Below are 15,748 nucleotides of genomic sequence, written 5' to 3' on the forward strand. Positions count from 1 at the left end.
AGTTTAAGTCTGCCATTTAGATATGCTTCAAGATTCAAATCTGAGTTTGTAAAATCTCATAGTTGTGGTTCGGCCTGTGGCAGACTTTGCCGGGGGAAATGGATGTGTTCTGGAGAACTAGAGAATGCTGTTCTTGTTTCTTATTCTTCCTTATCCTCTGCTTCCTTCAGCCTCCAGAAAAGGAAGGGGGTCTGCCACGTCAGGTGGGCAACAAGACAGAATGTGCGCTGCTGGGCTTTGTGCTTGACCTGCGACGAGACTACCAGCCCGTGCGTGAACAGATCCCTGAGGAGAAGCTGTATAAAGTGTACACCTTTAACTCCGTCCGCAAGTCCATGAGCACGGTCATCTGCATGCCCGATGGTGGCTACCGCCTATTCAGCAAAGGCGCTTCTGAGATCGTTCTCAAAAAGTGAGTCTGCTCTCCATCTTGTGAGGGAAAGAGAACTCGGTGCAGACAAGGACATCAGCCCCAGGATGTGCTGAGCTTTATTTACCTTGCAAAAAGGAAAAATCAAAAGCCTGGGTAAATAAGAAAGGTTTTCACCCAACGCTGTGGGTGTGGGGACACGTTTGACTTCTCCCTAGGAATGTGAATCCGTTTCCTTTTTGTTACATTTCTCAGAATCTCTACAAAGAAGGTTCCATATTTGGTTGCAAGCCATTTTTTTTTTCTTTTTGTGTGCAGTCGTTTGAGCATTGAACTAGGATTCAGGGAGACCAAATCCCCATTTAGCCTTGGAAACTCCCTAGATTACCTTTCTCAAATCATCCTCTCCTAACCTCAGAGGAAGATAATGGCAAACCTTCTCTGAAAAACTCTTGCCAATTATTATTATTATTATTATTATTATTATTATTATTTTTATTATTGTGAAGGTGCGCGTGGTAAAGCACCCACTTTCACCTAATCTATGAGGGAAGCCGACAACGATCAATATCAACCTAGGAGTTATTTTATAAAGGGACTGTTAATTACAGAAGGCTTTATTCACTTGATAGCATAGCGTTTACTTTCCTGGCTTGACTTTACTATTGTAGGCTGTTCAACTTAGGAGAAACTGTATCAGGCAAGGCTTGAGGAAAACAGTAACAAGTTTATTTCAACAGGAGTATAACAATGTATAACTGTTTCTTCACAAGAGGCTCAAATCTTGATGGTTACATTGGTAAAGTTTCATGAGTAATCTCAGGCACACACTTCAAAAGGTTTCACAGCAGGCAACAGGCTTAAACCCAGCCAAACCTTGATTCTTAATTCAGAATCAACAACCCCCTGTAGCAGGTCCTTCTCTGCAACCACTTTGGTCACCAATTGATTCCCTGAATCTCCACCAAGAGATTCAGTCTTTCCCTGAATCTCCACCTAGAGACTCAGTGCTCCCAGTAGCTCGCTGGCGTACTGACTCATTCCCTGAATTTCCACCTAGAGATTCAGTCCACCCAGTAGCTCACTGGCATACTGACTGACTCTTTTTTAAAACAGCTGCCCCTGAAGAGGCAGTTGGCTCCGCCCCTGTTGCTATGGCAACTCAGCTAACGCCCAGCCACCATCTCCAACAAAACATAATCTCCCATACTTACTATCCCTAAACCACTGTCCAAACTACACATAACCAAAGGAATAAAATTTACACATCGTCACAATTATTATTATTATTATTATCTTTATTTGTACCCCGCTAGCATCTCCCGAAGGACTCGATGCGGCTTACAAAGGCCAAGGCCACAATAAAACAACAATATAACAATTACATATAAACCAAAAGCAAATCAAAAACATTAAAGCAATAACAGTAAACAGTAAAAACAACACACCGTGACACAATAAAATTAAGCCGGGCAAATGTAATGGGTACAGATTAAAAAGTGCTGAGTATGCTGAGTGATATAAGGATTTTGGATAGGTGCAATGTGTGGACAATCTTAATCTCTAATAAAGTGCTTTTGGGACGTGTTGCTGGGGTTTCCTATTCTGGAAAGGCACACCGGAATAGCCAGGTCTTCAAGCTCTTCCTAAAGACTGCCAACGTTGGGGCTTGTCTGATGTCCTTGGGGAGAGAGTTCCAGAATCGGGGATTCGGGGGGGGGGGGCTACCACAGAGAAGGCCCTGTCCCTCGTCCCCACCAGCCGCGCTTGTGACGCAGGTGGGATCGTGAGCAGGGTCTCTCCGGATGAACGAAGAGAGTGTGCGGGCTCATATACGGAGATGCGGTCACACAGGTAGGCAGGTCCCAAACCGTTTAGGGCTTTGTAGGTGAGCACCTGCACCTTGAATTGGGACCGGAAAATGAACGGCAACCTCTCTCTGTAAGAAGCACCAATTAACATCCTGGCCGGTGCCCGTTGCACAAGGGCAGCCCCACCTAGAGCACATTACAGTAGTCTAATAAGCTCCCATGGTTGTCCTAACGTAGAAACAACTTGAAACCACCCAACAGCAAATGGAAATTTGTACATATTTTGGTGCAGATCATGTCAGAAGTGACTTGAGAACATACTGCAAGTCGCTTCTAGTGTGAGAGAGAGACTAGATGTTGCCCAGGGGATGCCTGCATGTGTTACCATCCTGCTGGGAGGCTTCTCTCATATCCCCGCAAGCTAGAGCTGATGGGTGGAAGCTCACCCCATCTCACGGATTCAAACTGGCAACCTTCAGGTTCAGCAGTTCAGCCAGCACAAAGAGTTTAACCCATTGCACCACCGCAGATGTCACCTTGCTTATTCAAATGGTTAAAGGCCAGAACACAGACAAAACCTGGGAAATGTTGAAATAGTAAACTCTGCATCACATTTTCACTTTTATTTGGATTTGTTTTCATTTGGTTTTATTTTACTTCATGTGTATTTTCAATCGGTTGAATTTTCAATTGGTTATGTTTTAATTCAGTTGTATTTCAAACTGGCTGAATTTCAGTTTGGTGTTGTTTTATACTTTAAATCAGTTCGGGGAGATGGTGGCAGGGTATAAATAAAGTTTTATTATTTTATTATTATTAATTTGTTTTTGCTTTAATTAAATCTGTTGAATTTTAATCCAGTTTTTATGTTAATAAAAAACAAAAGGGCAGACAATACATCAAATATTTTTCTGTTGTGCGTTAGAGCTCACTAACACAAAATTGTTGGTGAGCATTATGAATATAATTCAGAATTGTCAAAAATGGGTAGTTGAAAAGTGGGTTGTCAAAAATGGGGGAATGGGAATGCTTGTATGTTGTGTTATGTTATTTTATTTAACTGTGTATGATTTTACTTTATCGTCTTTGTACTCATATGTTGTATGTATTTTACCATGTTGTTATTGTGTTTTGGTTTTACTTTATTGTAATATGCTGTTGGGCTTGACCTCATGTAAGCAGCCCCGAGTCTCCATTGGGCAGATGGCGGCAGGGTATTAAATAAAGTTTATTATTGGGTTGTTGTAGGTTTTTTCGGGCTATATGGCCATGGTCTAGATGCATTCTCTCCTGACGTTTCGCCTGCATCTATGGCAAGCATCCTCAGCGGTAGTGAGGTCTGTTGGAACTAGGAAAATGGGGTTTATATATCTGTGGAATGACCAGGGTGAGACAAAGGAATCTTGTCTGCTGGAGATAGGTGTGAATGTTTCAGCTGACCACCTTGATTAGCATATAATGGCTTGACAGTGCCTAAAGCAAACTTTCGTTGAGAGGTGATTAGATGTCCTTGTTTGTTTCCTCTCTATTATTATTATTGTTGTTGTTGTTGTTGTTGTATGCACTTACCATGGACATTTTGATTCATTTTTCCACCAACTAAACCATGGGTTTACACATTTTTTCCCCAGGTAAACACATTACCAGACTAGCAGTAAGAAGATCTGAAGCTTGCAGTTTCCTCCCAGTGGCAGGAATGAGCGTGCAATGCAGGCCTTTTCATTAATAGTCTTGGAGACATTGAACCAGATACAATCATGATCAGTTAATGTGATTGTCTTTCCCACTGTCCTTTTCCCAGGTGCACAAACATCCTGAACAGCAATGGAGAACTGCGTGCGTTCCGGCCCCGGGACCGAGATGAAATGATCAAGAAGGTGATTGAACCCATGGCATGTGACGGCCTACGAACGATCTGTGTGGCTTACCGGGATTTCTCAGCTGGGAAGGAACCCGACTGGGACAACGAGAATGATATTGTGATAGACCTGACCTGCATTGCTGTGGTGGGAATCGAGGACCCTGTGCGGCCGGAGGTTGGTTGGTTTCATAGATATTTATGCTGCCTTTCTCCAAAGGAAAAAATAATACAAAAAATGCAAGTCATGAGTTCGAAGCCAGCCCGGATCGGAGTGAGCTTCTGACCAAATTGTGGAGCTTGCTGTCAACCTTTGCAGCCTGAAAGACAGTTGCATCTGTCAAGTAGGAAATTTAGATACCGTTTATACGGGGAGGCTAATTTACGACGCCATAAAAATCTCCAGCAAGCATGCAAAGAATGAGGACGTACTTCATCAGTGTCACAAATGGACAGTGAAGCGACAGCTCCCCTGGTGGCCAGAATACCCTCATGAAAAAACTGGAATGTTAAATAGCCTTTGTGTCTGTCTATATATGTTGTGTGTCTATGGCATTGAATATTTGCCATTATATGTACATTGCAATCCGCACTGAGTCCCCTGTGGGGTGAGAAGGGCAGAATATAAATACTGTAAATACATAAATAAAATAAAATAACTTGATTTTTTTTACAGCATTGGCATTAAGAGGATGGTGAAGGAAGGCTGGGAAAAGAGATACTTTCAGAGTTTGGTTACATCTGCAGTATACAGTTTGACCTAGGGGCCCTCAGTAGCACAGTGGGTTAAACCACTGAGCTGCTGAATTTGTTGAACGAAAGGTCAGTGGTTCGAATCCAGGGAGTGGGGTGAGCTCCCGGTTAGCCACAGCTTCTGCCGACCAAGCAGTTTGAAAACATGCAAATGTGAGTAGATCAATAGGTACCGCTCTGGCGGGAAGGTAATGGCACTCCATGCAGTCATGCTGGCCACATGACCTAGGAGGCATCTATGGACAACACCAAGTTTTCGGCTTAGAAATGGAGATAAGCACACCCTCCCCCCCCCCCCCCCCAGAGTCGGACTCAACTAAACTTAATGTCAAGGGGAAACCTTTACTTTATCTTTACAGTTTGACCAGGAAAGATTATGATTCTATGCTAGGTGATCCTGGCCCTGAAGTAGTGGCAAGTGCTTATGTATAATATAACACACAAGACAACAACAGCTATCTCCATTATCACTTATTGAGCATATGCAAAGACCAACGCAGAAGGAAAAGGGGAAATTTGGAAAGTAGCCTCTCTCATCAGTTGGTCTGTCAAAAACCATATATATAAGTTTTGTCACCAAAATGAAGATCACAAGGAAAGGAGAGGTTGTTGAAAGAAAGAAAGAAAGAAAGAAAGAAAGAAAGAAAGAAAGACTTCCCTAGATGAATTTGGGAATAAACTTTTGAGTGGTCTCTTGAAGATTCAAAACATTATTGTTTACTCATGCAAGTAAACAACCTGGTGGCTTCATTTCACATATGCATAATGGTAGTTTTAAGTAAAACGTGTGCTGAAATATAGTTGAACCACTTTGAGTCCCCTTTGGGGAGATAAAACAGGGTATAGATAAATATAGATAAAAATATAAATATAATAATAACAGTTTTTCTTTTTTGTGCTGTAGGATTCTGTCTCTATTCTTTCCATGTTATTTCCATCTCTGGTAACAAAGTAAATCCCAGGAACTAATCTACCTGGTTAACTGTGATATACTGGTGCAGAATTCAAGGAAGCTCTCAGTAATATTGTCGAAGACTTTCATGACTGGAATCACTGGGTTGTTGTAGGGTTTGGCTTTTTGTTTGTTTGTTTGTTTTTGCTATATGGCCATGTTCTAGAGGCATTCTCTCCTGACGTTTCGCCTGCATCTATGGCAAGCATCCTGGTTTATGCCAGAGCCTTGGAAGTTCAATTTTGAGGTCTTGATAGCGGCTGAGTTTTTCCTGTTGTTTTTCCTTAATGCGACTGTCACCCAGTATGGCAACATCAATAATCCAAACTTTTTTTCTTTTCCACAATTGTGATGTCTGGTGTTCCAAAACTTTGTTGTTATTATTGTTGTTATTATTATTATTATTATATTTTTACCTCCACTGAGGGGGATGGTGAGATTATCTACCTCTGGATTTTCTGTCTGAATTTTCTAATACCAAATGTATTGGCTTGGGACTCCAATATGTTGTTCTACGTGAGAAAGTAAAATGTCTCAGGGCAGCCCCAGGTTTCTGCTCCAAAGAGAATCATTCAAGCCATGGCCACATACACCACACATACAGTCCCAGTTCAGATCATGCTGTTAATATGAATTGGGTCTTTGTGGCAGTTTCCACCAAAAATCTTACTAGCTGCTATTTGATATGATTATTGGTGACAAATACTAGTCAATGGGAAACCTTTGTCCACAAAGCACGAAACCCAGATCTGTACTGGAAAAGTGAAGTTGGTATTCCTAGGAATAATAATAATAATAATAATAATAATAATAATAATAATACTTTATTTATTCCCCGCTACCATCTCCCAAGGGACTCGGTGTGGCTTACATGAGGCCGAGCCCACAACACATCAATACAAGCAATAACAACCACAATACAAAGCAAAATACAAATACTAATACAAAGCAATTAAAATAAGTCTCATACACAAATAGCATAAACATTGAACAATAGCACAAAACACATTTAAAATCTATGGCTGGGCCAAATGTAATTAAAGTTAAAAAATAATGCTGATAGAGGAGGTGGGGCATTGGTGGAAACATACAAGCAGTCCTAAATCAGTATAAAGTGCTTTTAGAGGACATAATGCCAAGGGTTCATTATTCTGGGAAGGCACACTGGAACAACCACGTTTTCAAGCTCTTCCTAAAGACTGCCAAAGTTGGGGCATGCCTGATGTCCTTAGGAAGTGAGTTCCAGAGTCGAGGGGCCACCACCGAGAAGGCCCTCTCTCTCCTCCCCACCAATCGCGCTTGCAAAGCAGGTGGGAGCGCGAGTAGGGCCTCTCCAGATGATTGAAGAGATCATGTGGGTTTGTACACAGAAATGCGGTCATACAGGTAGGCAGGTCCCAAACCGTTCAATGGTATGTTGGCTAATAATTTCATTGTATGGGTGTGGTGTCTAACAGGCTTATGATGGCAAAAAGTGCTTATATTCTGCTTGCTGATATCTTCAAATCGTATTTTCAATTTAAAAGGGCTGTATGCAAAAATGAACTCCAGTGACAGTTGATATTATTTTATTAACATGTTTCTATGGGTTTTCATGTTGTCCAGCTACACAGGAAGACAGATTATGATTCGGAAAGGCAGCTAAAAATGGATTACACAAACGGATTCTAACGAAAGCTCTGACTGTTCTTGTCTCCGGTCTTGCAGGTGCCAGAGGCCATCCGCAAATGCCAGCGTGCCGGCATCACTGTCCGCATGGTGACAGGAGACAACATCAACACTGCCCGGGCCATTGCGGCCAAATGTGGCATCATACAGCCGGGCGAGGACTTCCTGTGCTTGGAGGGGAAGGAGTTCAATCGGCGAATCCGCAATGAAAAGGGAGAGGTGACCTGATACATTATTTTAAATCTCTGGCTGCTCTTGTCATGTGAGAGCCAAGGGCACAATTTGGAATAGCATTTTTCTCTTTCTCCTGGGGCATCTTTTTTACTGTCAGGCATTTGGAGATCAATGGAGGGGGTTCTACTACATATATTTAGCTCTCACTTGTGTGCAGAGAAGACAGCATGATTGGTTCTAGCATAAAGAAGTGTGAGGCAGCTCTCCCAAGTACAGGCCGATGCGAAGGTGGAGGAGCTCCCGGGGGCACAATAGGTTAAACCCTTGTGCCGGCAGGACTGAAGGTCAGAGGTTCGAATCTCAAGTCGCTTCTGACATGGAAAAAAAAAGCTCTCTGCTGCCCTTAGGTATGGTAAATGATGTTGTTCCAAAACAAGCACTGAAGTAAGAGTCCTACAGCTATCTGGTCTTCCTTTGTACATTGAAAGGCAAGGGCAGAAGGAAACGTTATTTCTTTTTCCTCAAGCAGCAAAAGGCCTTCAATTTTGCCCGCAAAAACAACAACAAAACTTTGTTTATATACCGCTCTATCTCCCCGAGGGGACTCAGAGCAGTTTCCAAGCAACATCATCAATACATACAGAGCAAACAACATAAACGTAAAATTAACAAAGCAATATAAGCATGAAAAAATCACAATAGCTCATATATATTTAAAATAATCCTGCCTGTTCAAGGCAATTTAAAAAGGCCACACCGAGGCTAGTGCAAAAAGAGAATATAAACCCTGTGTTTAGGCCAAGTGGAATCTGACACACAAACACCGATATGCTGAAGTGATGGCATAATGGAGACAGGCTCAGAAATAACACAGTTTTTGTTCCTGGGTTATAAATGCCATTTCCTAATTGGTTTTATCATAAAAACATGGGAAAAGTTTATTAAATGGCAAAAGTTTTGTTTTTGCGGGTCTTCCTGCAGCATATTTTGCTATAGTTTTTCAACACCACTATTTAGATTGAGTCTAAACCAATTCAATCTAAATAGTGATGAAGTGTTCCAAACAATGTTAGCTCCAATTTTCTTCATGTGTTCCAAGGTTTTTGAACATCCCATCACATTAAACATTTACAGCAAAAAAATTTGTTGGCCCAGCAATGAGACCATTAATAACTAGGTGCCGTACAATGCACAACTGCAGTGTGAAACGTGCAACAGGAATGTTTACTGCACAACTGTAGAGCACAAGTGTGAAGCACAATTCTCAATGCATAAACATAATGTATGCACAAATGTATTTGTCATGAACCACAATGCCAACTGGTATAAGTCAGCATCCTTTATTCTGTTGCATTACCCAATCATTCTTTGTATTTTCTGCCTCCCTGTACTACAGATAGAACAGGAACGTTTGGATAAAATCTGGCCAAAATTGCGGGTCCTGGCTCGCTCATCACCCACGGACAAACACACCTTGGTGAAAGGTAAGAGGCTGCCATTCTCTTTGTCTTTAGTCAAGATAGGAGAGAGCAGAACTTGGAAAAGTTCTACTTCTCCACTGAATGTGGTGTATCCTGAGAAAAAAAGTGATATTTCCAAACTCTGAGGGTAGGGATGTGGGATTGTTGGGAAGTAAGCAAAGTCTGCAAAGCAGGTTATCTCTGAAAGCATCTCAGTACTGCAGATAAAAGTTCCCTAGTATGTATTTGGATGTATGTAACAGCCCACTTGCTACTGCTCCATAACTCAGATTTTTAACTTTTAAAGGCATCATTGACAGTACGATTGGGGAACAGCGCCAGGTGGTTGCTGTCACTGGTGATGGAACGAACGATGGACCAGCACTCAAGAAGGCCGATGTGGGGTTTGCAATGGTAAGAGAACTGAATTCCCTTCTTTGTGTCCAATGGAACGCTACATTCTAGGAACTTGTGTAAAGGCAAAAAGAATACAAGGTGCCCTTAGTATTTACTGATCCCGAAATCCATAGATGCTCCAGTCCCAGTATATATGCATAGTAAAATGGTCTCCTTTATATAAAATGGCAAACAAGCACTAGAGAGAGCCTAGAATTTGCTTAACGCTGCAAGGCTACAGTTGGGTTGGCCTTCACAGCAGCATGGGGCTTTGTGTGTGTCAAAGTCCAGGTTTGCTTTCTAGAGTGTTTTTTTTCCAAATATTTTTAAGCTGTGGTTGGTTGAATCCATAAAGGCAGAACCTGTGGATACAGATAGCCAACTGTACACATGAAACAGAAAAAGCTCATGGAATGTCCCTCATCTGTGGCTTGAACCCAACTATGCCTTGGCATCACAGATGAATGAAATGGCAGTTGCACACATGTGTGAATGGACACGCTATGCCTCAAGCATGTTATCACCTATTTTTTAAAGTAAATGTTTACAATTAGCTGTTTCTGTAAAGAATACTTGTCAATTTTCTAAGTATGACGAAGGGTACATCAATCCATCAAGGCAATATGTTCAATTGTGGATAGTTTGAATCACCCAGGGAAGTCATGCTATATTCTGCCTTGGTTAGACCACACCTGGAATATAGTGTCCAAGACTGGGCACCACAATTGAAGGGAGATGTTGACAAGCTAGAATGCGTCCAGAGGAGGGCAACTAAAATAATCAAGGGTATGGAGAACAAGTCCTATGAGGAGTGGCTTAAAAAGCTGGGCATGTTTAGCCTGAAGAAGAGAAGGCTGAGAGGAGACATGATGAGGGCCATGTATAAATATGTGAGAGGAAGTCATAGGGAGGAGGGAGCAATCCTAACTGTAAGAACTGTTCAGCAGTGGAACTCTCTGCCCTGGAGTTTGGTGGAGGCTCCTTCTTTGGAGGCTTTTAATCAGAGGCTGGATGGCCATCTGTCGGAGGTGCTTTGAATGTGATTTTCCTGCTTCTTGGCAGGGGGTTGGACTGGATGGCCCACGAGGTCTCTTTCAACTCTATGATTCTATGAGGGATAGCACATTGTTTTTATTTATCTTTGCTGGTGAGTGAAAAAAATGTTATTAACTTCAAGACAGTATTTGCTTTACAGTAGTAGCCTGGAACATAATCTACAGTATTAGTGAGATATTGCCCACATCGCATTAGCAATGTATTATCCAAAAGCCCAGTACTATTTACTAATGCAATATAGAAACATTAGAATAATGCTGACATTTTGACCATTTTACAAAACAGTTTTCAAGTACCCTAACTAAATGTCAGTCCCATTGAAATCTATGAGTCATACTAGCCACAATTCAGTGTATTTTTCTTTTCAATAATCAGGTTTCCAAAGTATTCCAGTTTTATTTACATTTATTTGAAGGGCACAAAGAATTTCATGAAAAAAGAGAGAGAAAGGATATAGAGACGAGCATGAAATACACAATCAGGTAGCTTTTGTATTTAGAAATTTAGAAATCTTGAATATAAAAAAATAGATTCATCACAAGCTTAAGAGATACAAACTTCATTCTTCTATTTTTCTCTGAGTTTGGTTACAGCTGAACTTCCCATTTCTCTAGACATTGAAAAGAAAACCTGGGTTGGACAATTTCATATCCACTAAATGTCTCAATTTAGCAGGGACTATCCTGATTAATTTTTTGTCACGACACTTTTCCAGCTGCTTTTGAGATGTTCCAGTTTCTTCCATCCACATTCCCCCTTAATCCTTGGTTTACTACAGCTACTGTAAAAGGAGGCCCCATCTACACTGCCATATAAAATACAGATTATATGCTTTGAATTGGATCATATGTAGACTCATATAATTCCATTCAAAGCCGATAATTTGGATTTTCTGCTTTGATAATCTGAATTATATGGCAGCGTAGATCCAGCCTGAGTCCAGAATGCCAAAGCACCCAATTAGCAGGAAAAGACAAGGCAGGAGTCTTGACTTCCCAGTAGACCTAGGCAGAAGCAAACAGCGACAGCCTCTCCTACCTTGTCTGTTCTTCTTCATTAATAGGTTTTACCATGTTGACAACACTATGATATTACTTGGCTAGATGTATCCCCATTTTCAACTTTGAAAAGTGGGAGAATATGCTCCCGGTATGTAATCCCGAATACTCTCACAAACCTGTCCTGGATCAATGAATGGATCTGCTACAAACATTTCAGTGGCAAATATAATCAGCTTTCTGAGTTGTCTATTTTTTCTGACAGAGGACTTTGAAGACAGAATTCGCACAGTCTCCAGCAGGAATCATCATAACATGAACTGATGACTTAACCCAATGGATCAAAATTGTATTATATTGCTGGGGAGGAGAAAGTAGAGCAGAGCTTTCCAAATATTTCATATTAATGATCTGCTTTTTACATATCCATTGTCTGGTGAGACTGTAATTCAGTTTTTCTCACAGCCCAGAGATTAAACCTATATCTTATAAGCACATACACTAATTGTAATAATGAAATGTTTGAGGGCACAACATATCTCATGAAAACCTATCATTTATGTACCGTATGTTCTGGCATATAAGACTACTTTTTAACCCAAGGAAATCTTCTCAAAAGTCAGGGGTCATCTTATACGCAGGAATCGTTTTATACGTGGGAGTAGTCTTATATACGGGAGTAGTCTTATATGCGGGAGTAGTCTTATACACTGGGAGTTGTCTTATAGAGCGGGTGCTGAAACTTCCAATACGGATTGGAGAATCTGTGGTTGCTGCATATTGTGAGGGGAGCTCAAAATAGCAGTGGCCGCGTCCCTGCCGTATGCAGTGACTGTATGAAAGCATTAAGGGCGATGCTGTACAAGTATGGTAGAAGAAAATCCATTCATCAGGATGCGTGGATTTAATGCGGTCCCAATGGTGAGGTGAAGGGGCGCCTCACCGGGAAGGTGTAAGTGAAGGGCAGAGCAAGCTGCAGGCATCTAGGGTGCCCGGGGTATGGAAAAAAGAGATAGAGTGGTTCTGGGCCCAGAAAAACACATCACTTTTACCTGTCTGGCCCACCCTTGTATCCTATTACCATACCTCCTCCTCTGCCTCTCAGATCTCGCTCCTGAAGACTGCAGTGAAGTGGTGCAGGTGCGCATGTGCGAGATCTGAGAGGCAGAGAAGGAGGTACAGTAATAGGAAAATTACCATATTGAAATCAAATCTGATGCTTTTAAAAATTTTATTTGGTGTGTGTTGGAAGACGGATAGTCTTATATGGCGAGTATATCCCAAACTCTATATTTTAACTGGAAAAGTTGGGGGTCGTCTTATAAGCCCAGTCGTCTTATATGCCAAAATATATGGTATATATTTGAATAAATGATTTATTTATCATTTCACATAGACTTAGAGATTTCTCTTTACATTAGGCGACACACCTACATACTGCAGCTGACATACTAACATGTTTAGACACACCATTTGGAAAGCTCTGAAGTAGAGGTTCCTCACTCAAAAGTACCCACCATGTTCTTTTGTGCCGTTAACCAGGGTATAGCCGGTACTGATGTGGCGAAGGAGGCCTCGGACATCATCCTAACAGATGACAACTTCTCCAGCATCGTCAAGGCAGTGATGTGGGGCCGCAACGTTTATGACAGCATCTCCAAATTTTTGCAGTTCCAGCTCACAGTTAATGTGGTGGCAGTCATTGTGGCCTTCACTGGTGCCTGCATCACACAGGTGTGTAAGCTTTCATGGATCATCTCCACGCCAAAGAAAGAGGGGCAATGTATGAAAGCTCATTTCCAGGCAAAAACAGGGCACTAGGCACAACTATCCAGCTCAGCTAACAATGCAGGTTGTGACAATCTGAATGCCTGAATTGCGTTTTGGCTGCAACTTACAAACACTTTAGTGGGGGCAGGGGTATCTATTAAGAATGTACAAATCTTCATTTGGAAATCATTACTCATATCTAACTTGTAAGTTTTGTATATACAAACAGATATTTAAAAACATGGGAGGGAGCTCCCATGCAAAAACATAAGAATCAAAACTTGCCAAAATACTTTTTTCATTTGAATTCTGTAATGCTCAGAAGTCAGTTAATTTTTTAGCACAAGTGAGGCAAAGCCAAAAAGGTTGCAATTCCTCTTTAAATTAAGCAGAGATAGACTGCCCATCGCCGTGAAGAGAGGAAAGCAGCAGGGCAGGACAAGCTGAGTGAGCTGGAAAAGAGACTGAGAGAGCACCGATTTCTGGGAAATGTAGTTTGGAGAGGTGAGGAGCCCTATGGCAGAGATTTCAAAAGGCTCTGTACTAAACTACATTTCCCAGAATTCTGCTCAGCATCAGAAAGCTCCAGTTAGGATAAGGGAGAGATTTGTCCCTACTAGCAGCAGCCAGAGATCCAATGAAGTGTTGATTCTGCAAAAAGGAGGACTGACTGATACTTCAGTACTAGTAAGTAAATCTGGGGTAGGCTGGGAAGAAATCCCTGAATTGAATATATATTGGTTAAAGATATTCATGAGGTAGCTGTTGTGGATTTTTTTAAAAAAAAACCTTTTGGTCAAAACTTTTTAAAATTCCCAAAAATCAGTAGATGTATGAATATTTCTGAAACTTGGGGTGGGGGGGGGGGAATGATCCCCTGTTACCTTGTGTCATTGCATAGAAAATTCATGGAGATAGCTCTTGTAGTTTTTTAAATGTTGTTTGTAAAAGCTTTGAAAATTCCCCAAATATCCATGGCTGAGTGAAACTTTCTGAAACTTGATGGGCTAACAGGGTTATATAATTGTAGCTAGTTTTGTGCTAATAGCTCTAACAATGAGGGAGAAAGCAACCCCTGAAGCTTCCTCAATTGGCACAATTACTGTACTTAACAAAAAGTAAAGAAAAAGTAGTTATAGTTACAATATGGACTCCATCCAATTTCTGAAACACTTTAAAAGTTATTTATTTATTTACTATATTTGTATACCACCCTTCTCAGCCCGCAGGCGACTCAAGGCAGTTTTTGGTATTTTTGGGATCCACTGGGGTTTGTTTCAGCAATCCCATGGATACCAAAATTTGTGACTGCTCAAATCTCATTATATACAACGGCATAGTAAATGAGGGTCCTTCTACTGTGATTCCTCCATTTTTGTGGGGGTTGGTGGAGCAGAACTCCCCCAAATGTGGGAAAATACAATCTATATATATACAATGGTTCCTGTCGTAATTAGTGGCTTAAAAACAAAAGAACTACTGGGCCAATACCCACCAAATTTGGCAACAAAACTCCTCACCATACAAGGTGTGACCATCAATAAAAAAAACAAAAGAAATAACTTACAAATCCTAAAAAAGGAGAAGATGCCACTAGGCATGCATACAGGGAGGGGGAGTGCGCGCGCTTGCACACACAGGGCAGCTCCACGGAAGAAGATAAGTAGAAATGAAAGGAAATGCAGGAAAGAGGTAAAGAAGGAAGGAGAAAAGGAAATAAAAAGTGAAAGAAGCAAGGAAACGGAAGGAAGAAATGAGACAAAGGAAGAAGTAGAGAAAGGGGGAGGGAAGGAAGGAAAGAAAGAGAGAAGGAAGGATGAAACCAAAGAGTGAAAGAAGGAATGAAAGAAACAGATAGAGAAGGAAGAAAGGAGAAAAAGGGGAAGGGAAAGAAAAAAAGGGGGGGGGAGGAATAGGTTGGTACCTCTCTTTCATAACAGTCCAGATATCTACCTCTACTTCGAAAATTCTTACTACAGGCCACAGCAACGCGTGGCAGGGAACAGCTAGTAAATATATATGTCCTTTTTTACAGATCAGGAATTTCTAAGTTTTCTAGTGGAAGCCGAGTCACTCTGGAGAATCACTCTAGGGCTTCCTAGAGAAAACATACAAATCAAATTGGCAAAAATTAAACCTACAAGTGCAAAGGGCTGACTATAAAATAACAAAATCCCAGATTGCTTTTTGTATAAAAAATATTTCCAACATTCCATGGTTGAATCTATGGATAAAGAATCAATGAACATGGAGGACCAACTGCATCTGCCTGGATGCAAGTGAACTAAATTCAAGGCTCATCCCATCTCCCATAATAGGTTAAAGAGAAAAATTAATCCCCTCATTTCACTTTAAGATTGCTGTCTTAATTTCCAAATGGGAACATAAATTCTATATATGTTTGAATGACAAACGGTGAGCAAATGTGGTTTGTACTTAATGCAAAACAATACTCTAGATCTCAGGACTTAGCGCAGAATAA

At 41.1% G+C, this 15,748-nt stretch overlaps 1 protein-coding gene across 8 annotated transcripts in view; it reads left to right on the top strand.

The window, feature by feature from the left end:
• Nucleotides 1-15,748, top strand: part of ATP2B3 (ATPase plasma membrane Ca2+ transporting 3) — a 210,096-nt gene that overhangs the window by 159,613 nt on the left and 34,735 nt on the right. For all 8 annotated transcript variants that reach the window (XM_060763174.2, XM_060763169.2, XM_060763177.2 and 5 more), the window contains 6 exons: nt 171-412; nt 3,983-4,217; nt 7,452-7,631; nt 8,983-9,070; nt 9,354-9,460; nt 13,039-13,230. In XM_060763174.2, coding sequence (XP_060619157.2) covers nt 171-412; nt 3,983-4,217; nt 7,452-7,631; nt 8,983-9,070; nt 9,354-9,460; nt 13,039-13,230 — 1,044 coding nt within the window. The remainder of the gene's footprint in view (nt 1-170; nt 413-3,982; nt 4,218-7,451; nt 7,632-8,982; nt 9,071-9,353; nt 9,461-13,038; nt 13,231-15,748) is intronic.

The sequence above is a fragment of the Anolis sagrei genome, chromosome 2 (assembly GCF_037176765.1).
Source record: "Anolis sagrei isolate rAnoSag1 chromosome 2, rAnoSag1.mat, whole genome shotgun sequence".
Taxonomy (NCBI): domain Eukaryota; kingdom Metazoa; phylum Chordata; class Lepidosauria; order Squamata; family Dactyloidae; genus Anolis; species Anolis sagrei.